Below are 17,966 nucleotides of genomic sequence, written 5' to 3'. Positions count from 1 at the left end.
CACAAAGGGTGATGATTTCCGCATAACCATTGATGAAAAGTATCCCATGATGCATTTTGCTCTGCTTGCCGCATGTACCACTTCTACGGTGGTTCTCATCGCGTGCATTTGGCCTGAAACTCGTCTCTGCTCGGAGATTTGAGTGTCCTCTCGCACGAGATATGCCACCGGCATACTCTCGGGCGTTTTCCTACAATGGATCCAAGAGCACCGGCGTCAGACCCTGGTCTGTGCCCGTCCTAGAATAGTGTAGTGATACTCTGTCCCAGTAGATAAGCCGACCGATTCGTAGCCAGACCACCCAATGTCCGGACTCCGATGGGGCTTCTAGCCTTCTAGCCCATTACCCCGGATCTTCCTAGTCAAATCTCTGACGGGGAATCGACGCCAGCAGAACGGCTTATCTTTGTTCCAGCCCTACTGCACCATTATCTATGTCCACCTCGTGTGGATAAAAGAGCAGACGCCATCCTTGGAACCTGTCATGTCACTCATGTGGGACGTATCTATATCTGCGACCGCTGTACGGAGTACGGAGTACATCCACTACGATTCAGCCATGTCACCAAGCAATGGCTCCACCATTTTCATTGACGTTTCGTAACTGAACTTCATACGTACAAGCAACCCACTTTGTCATCATATCTCACTTCCGATCTGTTCTTCTCATTCGAATTCCCAAATCGCAGTTTTAATGATCCTCCATTATCTTTTGATGCATATTCAAAACGAGCGACGCATCATAAAAATGACTACATGGGGCTATTTATTACCTCTCGTATATCCATCCCACCACTTTGAGAAAAATCCGCCCTGCTGTCCCTGCTCGTTCCAGCTTTCGCGGCGTGTGTTGAGATTCTGGTCCGTAGAGCTGCGCTTCTGGCTGGTCAGACTTTCGAACAGGCTCGACGGGCCGTGGCCACTCGACCGTCTCCTATCTCCAATACTAGGAGGGCTGTTGCTCGCGTTGGCTGAGTTAGAAGACATGTCTGATGAATTGGAGCCCTTTAGAAAGGTAGGTTAGCATTGATCTATGTTTATGATGATATGCTTGGGTTGGATTGGACAATGACAGAACTGTTCAGACATACACGTCTGTCGGTAATGTCAGGTCTAGCAGCAGTGGCCTCGGTGGTAGTAGGAATCGACGGACGACGGTAGGCCTGAGGAGGACCGCCGCGCACCCAGACATTGTGGTGCTCGTAGCGGTCACCGACGGTGCCATGCCAATGACGGGGAGGGGACTGGGGCTGCTGGTTGTTCATTTTTCACTCTTGTATTATACTTCTTGGTTCGTGTTGAGATCGAAGGAGCAGTATTTACTGCGTTCTTCGTAAGTTGGCGTGGGAATGTGAATCTTGGAGTACACACGAGATTGGGAGGTATGACAAACACCGCAGAAAATGGCAGTTAACGTTCACAGGGGATGATGACATAGCACTTTCATCATGGATTCGAGGGTCCAGACATCATCTCGAACAATGAAATGTGAAAGGAAACGCGCTCCGACTGAGAGAGACGCGATTAAATGGGCTTGAAATCAAGGCTTCTACTTACCAGATGACTTGATTTTGGTAATCTATCGGTACAGAGGGTGATTTCAGTGAACACTTCTGGGACGACAGCAGCTTGTTATATGGGAACCCCAAGGAAAGAGAGGGGTAAGTCACCCATCCCCGAGCGCTGTGGAACAAACCCTGGGTGTGATGATGCAGCGAGGGAAGATCCCATAGGTCTGAGGGGGCAAAAGTACGGCCATCAGCCAATAATGGCCGGTGATGGCTTGGAAATCCCAGCCATAGGAACGCAAAAGCTTCTTTCACGACCGCAATGATTCATCGTTTCTAGAGAGTCGATTGGGTCGATCCACGGATGGCGCTCCAGAGGGTCACAGGACAATTGAGATTAATCAGCTCTTCCAACTGAATATTATCCAATGGAACCATGTACATTCTTTGGTCGTGTGCCGATGGGCGATCGCCATGACAGCTGACGTCGGGTGTTTTGGCAGATGCGGGGATCGCAATGTCTCGACCGTGCAGGGAGAGACAACGTAAACCAAGATAACTATCCTTTTCCTGTGAGGCTTTGTCACCCAATATCCTGCACGTACTATATGAAATTGCGATTTTCGCGGTGAAAACGAAGACTGGGCTAGCTAGTTATTGGCACCTGTTAGTCTTTTGGATCGGCCTCGGAATCGTGCTCTAGAACGTACTGGCTCCAAACTTACTTTGAGGAGTATTGAATGAAGCAGGAAGAAGGAGCAATAGGAGGGGGACTCGTTCAATGATCCGACCGCCTGTGTCCAAGATGGCAGCCAATGCATGTCTGCCTCAGGCAATAAACGGGGTCCAAATCTGGAGCCGATGCGGAACGACCTCGGATTTCCCCGCAGGCGGCTTCGATATCTCTCGCCCAGCCTACCATTTATCATCCTTCGGTGTCCGAATTCCCTCTTTTTTCCGGTTATATCTCATCACGCCATAGGCTATATTTGCCGACAAGCTAATCTTTATTTCGGTTCCTCTGGGATTTGTTGGATTCCTTCCTTATTCTCCACTACTTGCTATCGTTTCGGCTACTGACCAGATCCTTATCTATATATACTGACGGCCCGAAATACAACGAGGCACCCCTCGTGCGGAGATCCAGTAGCTCAGGATTCGCCCTCCCAAGTATATATCAAGCCATTGAACCTCGTGTGGGCACGCTCTTCGACGCCTACTTAATCGCCAAAGAATCCAACTAGCTCCAAGACAGCCCGTCATCCGTACCAAAATCCCCGGACCACTACAACAGACATGGAGACTTCTCGACATCCCTATTTGAAATCACTTGCCCATCGCGGCTACATTCAGGGCGTCACGCTGCACTCGAGCGCGACTGACAAGCCTCTCTGTCACTACTTTGGAGGCGTTCGGTATGCTCTACCTCCCCCTGAAAGATGGCGGAAGGCTCAAAAGCTTCCTGAATCCTATTCCTATGGCACGAAAGACCGACCCGCTTCCTGCGATGGAGACACTGCGGTCTGTCCACAACCCAGCTTCATGAATCATCCCTACCCCAAGGGGTTCACGGAGGATTGTTTTCAGTCCACTGTTTGGGTACCTCTGGGCGAACCTCCTAAGGGAGGTAAGTGTCAAGACGTCAATTATTGCGCGAAACAACCAAAGCTAACAAAAAGTTGCTTTAGGGTGGCCCGTTCTCTTTTTCATCCGTATGCGCACCCTCTTCGAGAATACAGCGACATCTTTTGTCATCCAATACTAACGAATTACACATACAGACGGTGGTTGGCTACAATTCGGCCACCCAAACGGGTTCTCGCCCGCAGCCCTACTAGGTGATGCTGGCCTCAATGCCATCGTTGTTGTACCTGCCTACCGTTTAAACGTCTTTGGGTTCCTATACTCCTCAGAGATCGAAGAAGATGCCTCCACGGTGGGAGAAACAGTAGGCAACTACGGATTTTGGGACCAACGTCAAGCCCTCGAATGGACCAGGGACAACATTGGCCTCTTCGGAGGCGACCCTTCCCAGATCACCGTCTCTGGATACTCAGCCGGTAAGTGTTTCGAATTCTTCAAAAAAGCAAAGCTCACCATTCTAACCTAACTACACCACCAGGCGCCTACTCCACATTCTACCAATTAGCCTACGACCTCCAATTTCCTGACGACCAAGCTATCATTAAACGTGCCTGCATCTGGTCCAACGCAGCTGCCGTCCAGCCCAAAAACCCAGCATCAGCACAAGTACAGTTCAACCAACTCCTCTCGGCCCTCGAGATCCCTGCCGCTCTTCCCTGGACCGAGAAACTCTCCCGACTCCGCTCCACCCCACCAGAGACCCTCCTCTCCGCTGCCACGAGCGTTGAACTCCACCAATACCGTCCAACTTCCGACTCGGTCTTCATCCAGCCCACTCTCTTCAAATCGTTAGACAACGGCGACTTCGCTCGTAAACTCTCCGCCCGAAACGTCCGTATCATGCTCGGCGAATGCCGCGACGAACGTCACCTCTACGCAGTTTGGTTCCCTCCCCAAAACACCCTCCCGTCTCTCCGCCAAAGACTCCTAGCCGACTACCCCCGTCCCGTAGTCGACACCATCCTCAAACTCCATTACCCGGACGGCAAGCTGCCAGCATGTTGCAAGAACTGGGACAACGATGCCTTCGGCCGCATCTACGCTAACATGCAAGTTCACCACATGCAACGGGGACTGATCCATGCCCTCGCCAGTGGTGGGGCGTCTCATCTACTCTATCGCTACCGCATTGAGTATCGGGTCAAGTGCGCTGACACGTCTGTTCCGCCGAGCTGGGGTGTTACCCATTCTACCGATCAGTATATCTGGTTCTGGGGCAATGGGGAGGTGCTTAAGCCTGAGGAAAAGACCATCGTCCGACGTGCCCTGATCGATCCTTTCATCAATTTTGTTCATGGTGAAGTGGACATCCAGTGGGGAACAACTAGTCATCGAGAATTGAGGACTTTGAAACCCGATGGATCGGTTCAGGTTGTGCAGGATGCGTGCTGGGATGAGGCAATACGGGTCTGGAAGGCATTGCGTGAGGTGGGCGAACCCGATGCCTCTAATGCGAAACTCTAAGATGCCCACGTAGACCTTACTTTTCGATCTAGAATACTGTATACTCGGTGCATGTATATCGAGATCTCTCATACAATATTGTTTTAGGATACCTGCTTAAGCTACGATGATCATTTATGCACACGTTGGAATGGAAGTACTCGAATCATTTGGTCATTCATTTTGTGCACAAAGTATGTCCTTAACAACCAGTCCTTATGAATAAAATATGAAGCAAAATGGACGTAACCCAAACCCAACCCAAAACAATTCATAAGCACAGAGAACGCTCTAATCTAAATATCAGAAACATGCAGTCCTTGTTCAACATAGACGGCATTACGCCAGATGTAGACGTCAACCTCGGCATTAGCTTTTTCAATTCGTGGACTCTTCGTAACAATGTTTACTCTAGGCCTTGGTGATCTTGCAGATGAGATCCTGGCCATCGACCGAGTCACCTTCCTTGACCAGCAAGCTGGAGACCTTGCCGCTGTGGGGGGCCGAGATAACCATTTCCTAATGAGCGTTAGCACCGGATCAAGCAAACTGTGTTGATAGACTGGGATATACACATACCATCTTCATGGCGCTGAGGACTGCAAGCGGGTCGCCCTTCTTGACTTCCAAGCCATCGTGGACGCGGATCTCCACGACCACACCGCTCATAGGAGCACCGACCTGGCTGCTGTCGCCCACCTCAGCCTTGGGGCGGGCTGTGTTCTCGACAGAAGCCTTCTTGTCGTCGACACTGACCTGACGAACCTCACCATTGACTTCGTAGAAGACCTCACGCTGACCGGTCTGCTCGGAGAGGGGACCGATGGCCAGCAACTTGAGGATCAGCACCTTACCCTTCTCCAGCTCGACGTGGAATTCCTCGCCGATCTCGGGCTTGGCCAAGAAGTAACGCGTGGGCAGGACGGACAGATCACCGTACTTGGCGACGAACTTCTTGTAGTCCTCGAAGACCTTGGGGTACATAGCAAAACTGGCCACGTCGTATTCGGTGGCGGCACCGAACTTCTCCCGGATCTGGCTCTTGATCTTGGCCAAGTCCAAAGGCTCCAGGTAGAGTCCAGGACGCTTGTCAAGCTTGCGACGGTCGCGCAGAGCGCGCGAGCGCAGGGGCTCGGGGAACCCACCGTAAGGCTGGCCCATGAGACCCTCGAGGAACTCCAGCACGGAAGCAGGGAAGTCGAGCTCGCCTGCGCGAGCGACCACATCTTCGGCGCTCAGTTTGTTCGAAACCATGAACTGGGCCAAGTCACCGACCACCTTGGAAGTGGGAGTGACCTTGACGACATCGCCCAACAGGTCGTTGGCAGCCTCGTAGGCCTTCTTCGTCTCCGCCCACTGCTGGCCCAGACCAAGCTGACTGGCCTGGAAGATCAGGTTGGTCAACTGACCACCGGGGATTTCGTGTTCGTAAACTTCGGGGTCGGGGCCCGTCAGACCCGCCTCGAATGGCGAGTAGAGCAGGCGCAGCTGTGCCCAATAGGTGTCAAGAGCGCGCACCTGAGCGGAGTTAAGACCAAGGTCTTGCTCTGTTCCCTCGAGAGAGGCGAGGATGGCACCGATGCTGGGCTGGGAGGTCATGCCAGAAAGGCTGTCCGTGGCGGCATCGATAGCATCGGCACCAGCCTGGGCGCAAGCAATCATGGACGCCACACCGGTACCGGCAGAGTCGTGAGTGTGCACGTGGATGGGAAGGTCGGGGTAGCGTTCGCGAATGGAGCCGATCAACAGGCGAGCAGCCTGAGGCTTCAGCACACCAGCCATATCCTTGATACCCAGGACATGGGGCTTGAATTGGACCACCTTGTCCACAAGGCCCAAGTAGTAGGGGAGGTTGTACTTCTTGCTGGGGTTCAGCATGTCACCACTGTAGCAGATGGTGGCCTCGACAACACCCTCAGCGGCGTGGACAGCCTTGATACCGACCTCGAGCTGGTCAACATCGTTGAGGGCGTCAAAGACACGGAAGATGTCGACACCACACTTCTTGGCCTGCTTACAGAAGTGGTAGATGGCGTTGTCAGGGAGAGAAGAGTAGGCAACTCCGTTTGCACCACGCAGCAACATCTGGAAGGGGATGTTGGGGACGGCCTTACGCAGCTTGCGCAGGCGGTCCCAGGGGTCCTCGTACAGGAAACGCATGGCAACGTCGAAGGTGGCACCACCCCAGCATTCCAAACTGTAAGAGTTGGCGAGGGCGTGGCTCGTCTCGTGAGCAATGTTCAAGAGGTCAATGGTACGCACACGAGTTGCCAGCAGCGACTGGTGGGCGTCACGCCAGGTGGTGTCCATGATCAAGCAGCCCTTGTTAGCACGTACGGCGCGGGCAAAGGCCTCGGGACCCTCCTGGTCCAGGATCTGCTTCCAACCCTTGGTAGCGGGGACAGAGACGTCGATGGGCTTGCCTGCCTCGTCGAGGAGGACGGGCTTGATGATATCGCCCTTGAGCTTGGGCTCGCCCATCTGGCCCTTGATGCTGCTGCCATTGACAGCCACGTCACCCAGATACGCCAACAGCTTCTGAGCACGGTTCTGACTGCCGACGAGGGCAAACAGCTCAGGGGTGTCGTCAATGAAAGTGGTCCAGCAGGTACCGTCCACGAACGTGGGGTGACTGAGCAGGGAGGTAAGGAAGGGGATGTTGGTCTTCACACCACGGATACGGAACTCAACCAGGGCACGGACGACCTTACGGCGGGCAATTTCGTATGTGGAACCACGGCAGGTACACTTGACCAGCATGGAGTCGTAGTGAGGAGTGATGATGGCACCGGCAAAACCGTTTCCACCATCCAGACGGACACCGTTACCACCGGCCGAACGGTAGACTTCAATCTTACCGGTGTCGGGAGAGAAACCTTTGGAGGGGTCCTCGGTGGTGATACGGCACTGGATCGCAAATCCACGAGTGGAGATGCGGTCCTGGGTCAGGCCCAGCTGCTCCAGTGTAGCGCCTGCGGCGATCTGGATCTGGGCAGCAACGATATCGATACCCGTGATCTCCTCAGTGATGGTGTGCTCCACCTGAATACGGGGATTGATCTCAATGAAGTAGTAGCGGTTCTGCTGGTCGACCAGGAACTCCGCAGTACCGGCGTTGCGGTAGTTGACGGACTTGGCCAGCTTGACGGCATCAGCCAGGATGCGGTCACGGACATCGGCAGGCAGATCCTTGGCCGGTGCAATCTCAACGACCTTCTGGTGGCGACGCTGGACGGAGCAGTCACGCTCGAACAGGTGGACGACGTTGCCGTGGTTGTCACCCAGGAGCTGGACTTCAATGTGCTTGGGGCGGTCGAGGAAACGCTCGACGAAAACGGTGCCGTTGCCAAAGGCAGAGCGGGCCTCGGAGGTGGCACGCTCGAAGGAATCACGCAGTTCGGCCTGGTCGCGGACGACACGCATACCACGGCCACCACCACCAAAGGCGGCCTTGATGATGATGGGGAAGCCGTAGGTGTCGGTGAAGGCCTTGACCTCCTCGTAGCGCTCGACGGGGCCGGGGGTACCGGGCACGACGGGCACGTCACAGCTCATGGCCAGCTGACGGGCGGAGACCTTGTCACCGAGGCTATCGATAGTGTGGGGGGTGGGGCCGACGAAGACCATGCCGGCCGCCTCGACCTTACGGGCAAAGTCGGCGTTCTCGGACAGGAAACCATAACCGGGGTGGATCAGGTGCACGCCATGCTCGAGAGCAATCTTGACGATCTCGTCACTGGCCAGGTAGGCTCCGACCGGGGTATATTGGCCGCGGTGGCCGATCATGTAGGCCTCATCGGCCTTTTGACGGTGCATGGAGAGACGATCCTCATGCGAGTAGACGGCAACGGTCTGGAGGGACAGCTCGTGGGCCGTCCGGAAGATACGAATGGGGATTTCACCACGGTTAGCGACGAGGATCTTCTGGAACTTCATGATGGCCGAGTTGGCACGCAGACGGGTATGAACGGAATCCCGGTGGTGGTCATGGTGATCATCGATGAACTCGGCGTCATCAACCGCCTCCTCGGGCTGACGGGGAGCAGCCATGGCGAATGTGTGATAAGGATGGGAAGATGTGAGGCGGGGGAGGAGGATGGAGGAGGGATGGGAGGGAGAGGGGAGGGAGCTGTTCAAGAGGTTCTAGAAAGAGAGAAGGCACAGGGGCTGGGGCGAGGGGAAATAAATGCACGAGTTAGCCGACTGAACCAATGATGCTCGGGATAAAAGCAAGCCAGAATGGGAGGAGGAATGGAGCAGAATGGGTGAGTGAGTCACTTGGGGAGAAGGTGCTTCCGGGGAAGAAAATGGCCCGGTTGCGGAACGGGAAGGCGAGGGAAAGCGCGGGGAAAGAGTGGGAGGATTAGGAAGCTCAATTGGGGATCGGCTACTCACCCGAGGGAAAGAGGAAGGGAGGATGGAGGATGGTCGTTGATTTAGGAGAATTACTCGAGGAGAAAGAGAAGGAGTTTAAAAAAAGAGGAGGGGGAGGTAGTCGAGGAGGAGGCGACGAGGGCATTGAAGTACTTGGATGCGGCCCCCCCGGCAGCCCGGCAGCAGTTGCTGCAGCAGAGGAGCGGAGGGGCAGGACAACCCAAGGCGGAGGAGGGGATCCCGGAGGACGATGACGCTGCGGCATGATTGGCAGGTGGTAATGTAATCAAATTACACCGCGGGGCGCTGGATGGTAAGCTATCGCCATAGTGAAGTGGCGCCAGTCCGGAGGAGGATTGGTAATTTCGTGACGGCACTAGTAAGCGCCCCCCAGACGCTCGAGTCTCACCGGCACACCGGGCTGCAGCATGTGGGATGGTGACCCATGGATGTCATGCCCGTCCTGCCATTTCTTTTTTCTTTGCTGCTTCTTTGCTTCTCCCGGGCAGGGCAGCGGTGCAGCCTCCGTTCGTCCGGATAATTGGCTGTCAAGCACATTACAGTTTGGTGGGGATTTGTCCAAGGTTGGATCATCGCTTCTGACGGTGTCTCAATGGCCCGTACCGCGCCAACACCAGCTGCACACGATGACTCTCTTACACCTATCCCATCCTCATCGTCTATTGCTCCTTCATGGATAACCGAATGCGTGTCGGGTGGTTCAGGCATCGCGTTCTCTTGCTACCTCGGGTGCTCGGGCTAATTCTGGCCAGCGTCTGAATCCCAGCGCGGGACGACGACGTCTCGTCAAGGTTACCTAACAGCATTGGCCCTCCAGCCCTGATATCATCAGCCGTCAGTAAACGAACCGAACCCAGACCCTCCCCACCGCATCTCCGGCAATAGGCGACGGGGATCTTCATCCAGGAGCTGGCAAGAATCATCCGAGCACACCAGCTCGGTGTCCGTACTTTGGGGCGTAGCTGCATTGTGCCCTTTTTCCACCGATCCAAAGAGCATCTATCAGCTTGGCAGCTTCAGCGATCGTCGCACATCCCCGCTCCGACGGGTGGTGTCTAGGCCGGGCTGCTAAGGACTTACATAGTAGTAGTTATATGATCTACCTCGGACAAGCAGGAACTATTGCATCCAGCGAGTCGGCTCAGTAGCTCCTCAGCAAGCCCTTTTGTCGGCTTTCTTCTGGGGGCAATTTCCCCATTGAGGAGGGTAGCGTTACCCATCCGCCCATATAAAGTGAAACCACGCCGGAGAGGATGGCCAACTCCATCGATAGTCTGGTTTTCCACCGGTTCCCATGACCTGGCTGCAGAAAATCCCACCCGCCGGGACAAGCCCTGCCTTCCCTAATCTCACACCGGGCCTCTCATCTCCGGTTCTAGATCTGCTTGGTGTTCCCCCTGGTGCGCCAGTCCCTAATCTTGCCCAATTATTATCGGATAATTGGCATTATGAAACGGCATGTGATAAGGTACGCCTTCGGCTCCTGGTGCCGTAGAGACAACTCTGTAGTAGAGCCAATCGAGCCTCGTTGGAGGATTGCATATATACCATCGTTTACTCCGTACATCCACCCTCCTCCGTACTCGGGTGTCCTCTCCGCTGCAGGATCCCCTCCTCCATCCGTCCGTCACCCCGGGATAATTGCTTATCGCTGCATCCTCGTCCGCACACACCCTCCGCCCAAAACGTCACTGATCCCCTGCCCGTCCATTCGGCTGTTCCTCCAATCCTCCTTGGTCGGTCTAAATCCTTTCCCTGACACCCTTACGACTAGGCCCTTCCATTCAACCGAACGCGTTCATCTAGGGATTTCAGATCCCAGATCGCTGTTAAGCCTAGCGTAGGAGTATCTAGCAGCACAGACTACCGAGGATCTTGCTCCGGTCAGTATTATAAGTGTCCTTGGGGATGGGCTTACCCCATCCACGGCGCCATCTGCCGAGATCCAGTCGTAGATCATTCGCCTTCCACTCCCGAAACCCCAACCACCTGTGCATCGGGCCTACGGCCCGAATCTCGAATTAGGATCGAACCTCAAATAAGATTTTATTAAGTACGACAAAGCCCGTGACCGCCCAGAGTCCCGGAAACTGAATACACGGATTTTCAAAGCCTATGAAATACATCAAGAGGGATAAAGTTGTAGGTGAAATGAGCAGGAAATCGTCAAAGAAGAGGAGTACAAACGGATCCATAAATGGATAAGGATCAAGTAAAGTAAGAAAGCCCGACCGGGCGGAACAGCGGACCCGTCAGCTGACACAAGTCCATCCAGCCATTATCTATGCACAATAGCTTGTCCCACCCTCATCCGGCAGCAGATCAACCATCGCTCATGCTATACATACAGTGTGTTATTCAAAATGATCACGAAGGGGTGCGTAACAAACGTTGAACTAGAAAGGGCGGAACCCAGTCGCCTGCGGAGCGATGCCGTTGGCCTGGCCAAACGCCATGGGACTTGGCGCCGGCGCAGCCGGGCCCTGGGTCAACATCAACCGCGTGCCACCCAGAATCGGGGTGTTGTCCTCCTCCGTCTTCTGGGTCACTTCCCGTGCCTTCCGTTCCTCGTTATCCTTCTTAAGCATCTCGATTGTGCGTGTCTGCTCACACAGGAAGTTGATCATGAACGGCATAGTGAAGTCATGGAGGCCGTGGCGCCACGAAAGCTCCAGGATCACGTCAGGCCGGATGAGATCGTAGCAAGCATACAGCATTCCAACATAGCACTCGCGGCTGCCAATGTCCACGAACTAAGAGCACAGTCAGAAAAGATTCTAAGAAACAATGGGACTGGAAAGAAGGTGAATTGAACTTACATAGCGAAGAAGCTCCTCGACAACCTCAGACTTCCCGGAAATAGCGGAAGTCTCAATGGCATCCTTGTAGAGCTTGTCCTGCTTCGACAAGGCGATAGACTTCTCCCAGCGCTTATTGTTGCGGTAGATGTTGGCTGCGACCTGGCGGAAGAAGATGAGATCATGCTTCTCCAGTCGCTGGGCAAGTGCCACCGCATCGAAGTTGTCGTAGTTATCTACCGAATCGCGGAGAGTCTTGTAATCCTCCTCCTCAATCAGAAGATCGTTAATGGCATCATTCACTGCCCTCTTGTTCTGTGTTTGCACATTGAGCAAGAAGGGCTTGATCAAGGGAATGTTATCCGAAGCCTGGAAAATGCGCACGACGCGGTTGACGTCAATTCGAGCAGTGAGCACCTGCAGCAGGTCGGTGAGTAGCAGGGGCTGCTCCTGCAGGTAGAAGTTAAGCGCACGGTAGTAGATCTCCAGGTTGGCCACCTTGACAATAATGTCCTTGAAAGAGTGGTGCTCCCAGGCGTCGGCAGCACGCTCCATCATTGCCAGTGCAGCGTTGTCCCATTCGTCGTAGTGGCAGTACAAGAAGACCAGTTCCGGCCATAGGTTTGCATCTTCGCAAGCCCGGATCATCTTGGGGATGTTAATGCGAGACCAGAAGAGCTTGAGGTGCTCCATCACGCGGTCAGGGTGATACTTGGAGAGAGCAATACCCAGCTCGGTGAACATGCCCATGTGCGCCCGTTCCAGGCCTAGACCAGCCTCCAGAACTGCAATGAGTTCGTCGAAGTAGCCATTGCGCTCGTACTGACGCACAAGGTCTTGCAGCTCTTCGGCATGAACGATCAAGTTGAGACCGCAAATCTGGGCAAGACGGAATTCCTTCTTGCTGACACATGCTTCGTTGACCTGCTTCCAGACCTTGACGCTGTTGGCTTTGCGTGCACACTCCACTGCCGCCTGGTAATCTTCCAGGTGCACCAATGTCGTTGCCAACTTAGCCCAATTCGAGATGCTAGTGTAGAAGATCTTAGCGGCCTGGTGGAAGCCTTCCTCGTAGGCCTTGTCACCAGATGCCTCGATATCTGCAACGTTGGTCGTCCGCAAGAAGTCCTCGAGCTCCGAAAGCTGATCAAGGCGGGCGTAACAGAATGCGAGACCCGTGTCAATGGCAGGCTCGCGCAGAGTCTTACGGGCCATCTTAAGATACTTAACAAGATCTTCATCTTTTCCGGCATGTGTTGCCGTTTCGATAACCTCATTGTAGTTCGAGGCATCGCCAGCACGAATATAGGACTCGATTGAGTCAGACACGCGAAGACCATCCAGCTGGGCCTTGGCAACTTTGCTCCACACCTCCGGCAACTCGACGCGCTCGGCAAACTCTTGTGCGCGGTCAATGCTGACAATGTTCTCAACCAAGACATTGACAGCAGCAAGGAAGTTGTTCACCTTCTTGTAGATCTCGAACGCCTCCTCGTACAGGCCGACCGAAATGCACATCTCAGATATCTCGTCAGGGCTGAACTCGTTGAGCTGATGAATGTAGTCCATCAAGCGACTCTTATCAGCCTTAGCGGCAGTAAGCATCAGCAGATTCTGCAGGCTGCCGTTGTCACTGAATGGCGAGGGTTCGAGGATGATCTTCTCGAGCAATTCAATCAGCTCACCAGGCAGATCCGCTTCTAGGAAAGCCTTGACAGCAACTGACACCTTATCAGGCTCAGTCGATTCGGGCACCGCGGTCGCAATGACCTGGTCGACAAGTGAGCGCCGGTGCTGGTTGTTTTCACTGAGAACGAAAGACCAGATTTCTGAATCGGCTCGCTCCACAAGATAGCGCGCCTGGGCACGGTACATGGCGTTCTCGTTGGTGATATTGATCAGTTCGAGATCATTCTGTCCCTTGCGGTAGGCGATGTATGCCAGGTTCGGATCACGTTTCTCACAGTACTTTCCGACAGTCAGGGTGTCATACAGATCGTTCTCCTTGAGGAACTTTTCGGGATTGTTGTTGCTATCGATGTAGATCTTCGCAAGAGCGTTGTAGACGGCCTGCTGCTGGTTCCCCGTGGCAAGAGTAGCCTCAAGGAAGGGCAGAAGCAACTTCAGTCTGTTTCTGCTCTCAACCTCCGAGACAAGCTCGTCAATGGGAATCACGGATGGATCGACGGTAGAGAGAAGGTTCTTGATGATGCTCTCGTCGCAATCAACGTCTAGCAGGCCGCCGACGACCGCGGGAGCGCGCGATGGGTTGATACGCTGTACGTACACCTCGATGGATTTATACTGCTGGTTCTGGTAAAGGTAGAGAACCAAGTCGTGGACAAAGTTGAAACGATCGCACACGATGATCAATGGCAGTTGCTCTGTCAACTTGGCTTCCTTTAGGAAGTTCTTCACCTTGTCCGGGTTGTAGTAGTTGCTCTCACGGCAAATGCGCTCAACTTCGTTGGTCTGCCCCATAGCAGCAGCAGCCTCAATGTACTTGAAGTGGACCTCGGGATCCTCGCTAAGGTTGACAATGCTCCCAAGGTAAAAGTAAAGACCTTCCGCGGTACGATATTTCTCGAGTAGGCTGATAAGCTGAGCAGGTCCCAAAAGGTCGGAGAACTTGGTGCAGATCTGAACGACCGCTTGTAAGTTCTGGCGGATGTTAACCTGCAGCATGGTGTCCAAGCAGTCAAGGGTCTGCTCGACCGAGAGGCGACCGAAATAGCTCATCAACCACTCGGGGCTCAGCTTGTCGGTACAGACAATGTTGCGCTTAATGGCGGCAGGGTCGTCGGTGTTCTCGAGCGCACGTTGGATGAGACCGGCATTCTCACAAAGCTGAGAGATACGAGGGCGATCGTAGTGAGTAAAGATCTCATTGCCGAGGATGGCATCAGCGACCTGAGGGGCATTGACAAGGTTCATCTCAAGCAGGCGTGTCTGCAGGTGGCCGTGCTCGGGCTTGTTATCCTTCAAAGCATCCAGCAAGAATGAAGTCGCCTGCTGGATCATGTTCTGGGACAGGAAAACATCCACAACGCGGTCGAGATCGATAAGAGCACCAGATTCCTCATTGGCAAGCTGAGAAGCAAATTCGGCACCCTTTTCGGGGTTCACGCGAACGATATGCTGCAAGAGCTGGGTATAGTCCGGCTGGTATCCAACCTGCTTCGAATAGCTGAGGATCTTGTCAAACTGTCCCGTCTCGGCGAACCCAGCGATGACCTTGTGCGACACGTTGGCCTGCAGGTAGATACTGAGGGCCAGGTTCATATCATATGGTCGAACAATATCACCAAGTTCCTCGGAGCCTTCCAATTTGCTTTCACGCATCCACTTTTCAAGAAGGTGCTTCCTGTTTTGTTGCAAGACAGGACGGACGAGCTCAACACTTTCATACTTGTTCAGGGAGCCCTTATCCAACAGCATACCGAAATACTGGAGGATGACAGACATTCCCTGCCCGGATTGAGGAGCGCTCTTGAAGCGGTTGATGGTCTCTGGAGTACGCAGGAAGCCACGGGGTGAGTTGGCGGCGATCTTGGCGGCTTCGGAGTAGTTGCCTTGTGCGATGAGGTTGTCGAACTGCTGCTGGTACAGGTGGTCTGCACCAGGAAGGCCTGCCTTGGAAGCAAGCTTCACTGCGAGGCCAGACATGGCTGGGTTCTCCATCAAGTACTGGATGATAGTACCCTCGTCGACACTGACCGACAAAACTTGACCCTTGCGATTTACGCCGACCAGACCAGCAGAATCGGAGTCGGGGGCAGTAGTGAAGATCGTCTCGCTTGAGATGCGGTTCATGAAAATGCAAGTACCGGTCTCGAGGTCATAGAGGTGGATGAAGCCGTATTTGGTAACCAGGTACACGATATCGTACTTCCTGGAAACCTGCATAGCAACTGGGAAATCATTGACCGCTTCTTGAGGGAAGTATACTTCCACGGCCTTCTTCTGGAACCTCGGGTTTGGCTCCTGATGGTCGATTTCAGCGATCTGCAATTTGGCACCAGTTTGCGTCCGAACAGCGAAGGTAAAAAGCTTGTGTTCGAGAGGAGACCCTTCGACTCGGATCGAAGCAAAAGCAGCTGCGTGGCCTTCAATGAACTGCGAGATCCCACGGTCCTTGGAGAAAAGCTGCATTGAGCCCACCACGCGGCCTTGCTGCTGGCTGATGCCGACCACCACCATCCATTTCTCGTCATCGTTGACCCGGTAATTGATAATTTGGCATCCCTGTTAGTAAAGAGCATGCGTTAGTAAGTGTACGGGTACGCCATCACCTAGCGAGATCAAATGTACGTACGTTCAGGTTGGGAAGCCTATCGAAAACCTTATTTGGCTGAGACTGGGTGGGATCGAAGACATCCCAGTGGTAAACAGAGGACTCTGTCACCAAGCCCAGGCATTTTTCACTGAACCACTTCCAGTAGACAACATCTTCATTCATGACCGCTGACTTCAGCTTCTGCTTCGCCGTCAAGTCGAAGATCTGGATTGTGCGGCCTTGAGCCTTCAGAGCGATGATGTTGCGGTTATAGTGCATGATAGCACTATCCGCATTGATTGGTCGCTTGATGACCTCATTGTTGTTCTTCAGGTTAATTATGATAACTTGAGGCTTGTCTTCTTCGTTGAGCTTTTGCCGAACACACACGAAGTGGTCTGATTCTAGAGTCTGTCCAGCAGTGATATCATCATTAGCGCTTTTGTGTCGGGGTTGACAATGCGGTTAAGAAATCCTAAGGGAGCTACTCACACATGAGTTGAAACCAATCGATGCCGGCTATAGGCAAGTGAGACGTAAGTAAAGTGGCCAGCTACAGTTAGGAGGGACGAGCGGGCGCGTCTCCACGGATTGGGCGTGGAAGGCCATCGCCCGATTGAGCATCAACACGTACCGCAATTTCAGCAGCCGTCAGCTGGGAGGATAGGAGATAATGGTCAGTTCCGATGTCACAGGCGATTCAACGACCCAGGGTTGACATTACTCACATTAAGAAGCTCCGTAAACTTGATCGGTAGAGGAGCCATATTTACCTAAGGCCGCAAGACGACCTCATCCACCAAACAAAACGCCACGCAAAGGGATCCGCCGGATAGCAAAGGAAATGAAAGCGAGAAAAGAGAATTGGGGGTATGAGCGAGGAAAGAGGAGGTGAGGGGGCGGAGGAGAAGGTAGAGAAGTTCAGATGGGATCGGGGAATGGGAAGGCGAGACTGGGGAAGCGGAAAGTGACCTCAGGAGGCCGGCACGTTGCTGAGGTGTCGCTTATGGGGGGTGGCGTCACGTGCAACCACCAGGGGTACCGGGCGGTACCTGGCTCCAACGGCCTTGTCTAAGACGAACTAGAAGAGCTCTAAGGTTCAGACGTTATTATTAGAATGAGGCTCAGGTAGGATTGAAAAGTAATGCATAGTGGGCATGCTCTGGGCCTGGGTGCTTGCTTTTTTCTCCGAGCTCTACATGTGGAGGCATCGGGTCTTTCTTTGTATACAGGTGTCTTCTCCAGTACCATACTGTCTTAACAAGCTATGACCATGGTAACAGGTGAAAGCTGCTTCTCCTGCGGCCTGGAGAGCTGGGCAATTCACTTCGAAATCCGACTCATCTGAATTGATTAATTTGGACAAGTAAGGTAGATGTCGATCCGGGTTGTTGCTCCAAGCCTAGGAAATGACGTTCCAAGGCTATAACCGCTACAGTACTTTCTCCGTCCGACATGGAGTCTAAACAAACAGCGTCAATTAGGCCAGGAATAAGTATATACTGGCATCTTCAAGTAGTACAATAGACGGCTAATTCCGTGTTCATCCAGCTCTAGCGTACGTAGTACATGCTGTAACCATTCCTTGCCCCTAAGGGTTATAAATTTGAACTCGTCCACCGCTCGGTAATTGACACTGGGAAATATATGGTGTATCTGTGAATGGATCTGTCCTCGCATATTTTTCGGTCTCCATTGACGCACTTGTGAATCCCATTGGGGGCATCCGAATATACCACCCCGCTGCGGCAAGGCATGGGAAATTGGTTAATATGCCAACCCACTACTGGATGAGTAGGTAGCCCGCTAAGACGCCAGTAGATTTGTATTGTTTGATAGCGGAGACACTAGCCAGGTGCTTGGTGACTGGTGTGGCTAGGCATCACTGGTTTGGTGGTACGT

General features: G+C 53.5%; 6 protein-coding genes across 6 annotated transcripts; 1 reads left to right on the top strand and 5 right to left on the bottom strand.

The window, feature by feature from the left end:
- Window positions 1-579: 579 nt before the first annotated feature.
- BO80DRAFT_421075 (uncharacterized protein) lies at window positions 580-1,630 on the bottom strand. The gene is made up of 2 exons (XM_025718519.1): window positions 1,092-1,630; window positions 580-1,005 (listed from the first exon to the last, which is right to left on the bottom strand). Exons 1-2 carry the CDS (start codon window positions 1,263-1,265, stop codon window positions 763-765), a joined length of 417 nt encoding a protein of 138 aa, XP_025580201.1. The 5' UTR covers window positions 1,266-1,630; the 3' UTR covers window positions 580-762.
- Window positions 1,631-2,434: 804 nt separating this feature from the next.
- On the top strand, window positions 2,435-4,759 carry BO80DRAFT_498767 (putative carboxylesterase). The gene is made up of 4 exons (XM_025724150.1): window positions 2,435-3,135; window positions 3,197-3,220; window positions 3,290-3,568; window positions 3,631-4,759. The coding sequence occupies exons 1-4, from the start codon at window positions 2,805-2,807 to the stop codon at window positions 4,614-4,616; spliced, it is 1,620 nt and encodes a 539-aa protein (XP_025580200.1). The 5' UTR covers window positions 2,435-2,804; the 3' UTR covers window positions 4,617-4,759.
- An 84-nt stretch (window positions 4,760-4,843) lies between these two features.
- Window positions 4,844-9,061, bottom strand: BO80DRAFT_421072 (pyruvate carboxylase). Its single transcript, XM_025718518.1, has 3 exons — window positions 8,991-9,061; window positions 5,175-8,762; window positions 4,844-5,114 (listed from the first exon to the last, which is right to left on the bottom strand). The coding sequence occupies exons 2-3, from the start codon at window positions 8,643-8,645 to the stop codon at window positions 5,007-5,009; spliced, it is 3,579 nt and encodes a 1,192-aa protein (XP_025580199.1). The 5' UTR covers window positions 8,646-8,762; window positions 8,991-9,061; the 3' UTR covers window positions 4,844-5,006.
- A 549-nt stretch (window positions 9,062-9,610) lies between these two features.
- BO80DRAFT_83106 (uncharacterized protein) lies at window positions 9,611-10,206 on the bottom strand. The gene has a single exon (XM_025724833.1). The coding sequence runs from the start codon at window positions 9,956-9,958 to the stop codon at window positions 9,650-9,652; it is 309 nt and encodes a 102-aa protein (XP_025580198.1). The 5' UTR covers window positions 9,959-10,206; the 3' UTR covers window positions 9,611-9,649.
- A 738-nt stretch (window positions 10,207-10,944) lies between these two features.
- On the bottom strand, window positions 10,945-11,285 carry BO80DRAFT_83079 (uncharacterized protein). The gene has a single exon (XM_025724832.1). The coding sequence runs from the start codon at window positions 11,183-11,185 to the stop codon at window positions 11,012-11,014; it is 174 nt and encodes a 57-aa protein (XP_025580197.1). The 5' UTR covers window positions 11,186-11,285; the 3' UTR covers window positions 10,945-11,011.
- A 101-nt stretch (window positions 11,286-11,386) lies between these two features.
- Window positions 11,387-16,831, bottom strand: BO80DRAFT_344709 (clathrin heavy chain; the record flags this gene model as incomplete). The annotated part of the gene is made up of 6 exons (XM_025715287.1): window positions 11,387-11,743; window positions 11,810-16,033; window positions 16,104-16,475; window positions 16,557-16,583; window positions 16,699-16,719; window positions 16,793-16,831. 6 exons carry the CDS (start codon window positions 16,829-16,831, stop codon window positions 11,387-11,389), a joined length of 5,040 nt encoding a protein of 1,679 aa, XP_025580196.1.
- Between the last annotated feature and the right edge of the window lie 1,135 nt (window positions 16,832-17,966).

Source organism: Aspergillus ibericus (genome assembly GCF_003184845.1).
Source record: "Aspergillus ibericus CBS 121593 unplaced genomic scaffold BO80scaffold_2, whole genome shotgun sequence".
Classification (NCBI taxonomy): Eukaryota; Fungi; Ascomycota; class Eurotiomycetes; order Eurotiales; family Aspergillaceae; genus Aspergillus; species Aspergillus ibericus.
This window is presented reverse-complemented; position numbering and strand designations above follow the sequence as displayed.

What these genes read in the sequence shown, in the direction of transcription:
- BO80DRAFT_498767 (XM_025724150.1), top strand. Translation starts at nt 2,805, where the DNA reads ATGGAGACTTCTCGACATCCCTATTTGAAATCACTTGCCCATCGCGGC. An exon ending in GCCCGTTCTCTTTTTCATCC is followed by an intron (nt 3,221 to 3,289) that starts GTATGCGCACCC and finishes TTACACATACAG; the next exon opens with ACGGTGGTTGGCTACAATTC. An exon ending in CGTCTCTGGATACTCAGCCG is followed by an intron (nt 3,569 to 3,630) that starts GTAAGTGTTTCG and finishes CTACACCACCAG; the next exon opens with GCGCCTACTCCACATTCTAC.
- BO80DRAFT_83079 (XM_025724832.1), bottom strand. Translation starts at nt 11,185, where the DNA reads ATGGATCCGTTTGTACTCCTCTTCTTTGACGATTTCCTGCTCATTTCA.
- BO80DRAFT_421075 (XM_025718519.1), bottom strand. Translation starts at nt 1,265, where the DNA reads ATGAACAACCAGCAGCCCCAGTCCCCTCCCCGTCATTGGCATGGCACC. An exon ending in CTGACATTACCGACAGACGT is followed by an intron (nt 1,006 to 1,091) that starts GTATGTCTGAAC and finishes ACCTTTCTAAAG; the next exon opens with GGCTCCAATTCATCAGACAT.
- BO80DRAFT_421072 (XM_025718518.1), bottom strand. Translation starts at nt 8,645, where the DNA reads ATGGCTGCTCCCCGTCAGCCCGAGGAGGCGGTTGATGACGCCGAGTTC. An exon ending in TCCTCAGCGCCATGAAGATG is followed by an intron (nt 5,115 to 5,174) that starts GTATGTGTATAT and finishes AACGCTCATTAG; the next exon opens with GAAATGGTTATCTCGGCCCC.
- BO80DRAFT_83106 (XM_025724833.1), bottom strand. Translation starts at nt 9,958, where the DNA reads ATGCAGCTACGCCCCAAAGTACGGACACCGAGCTGGTGTGCTCGGATG.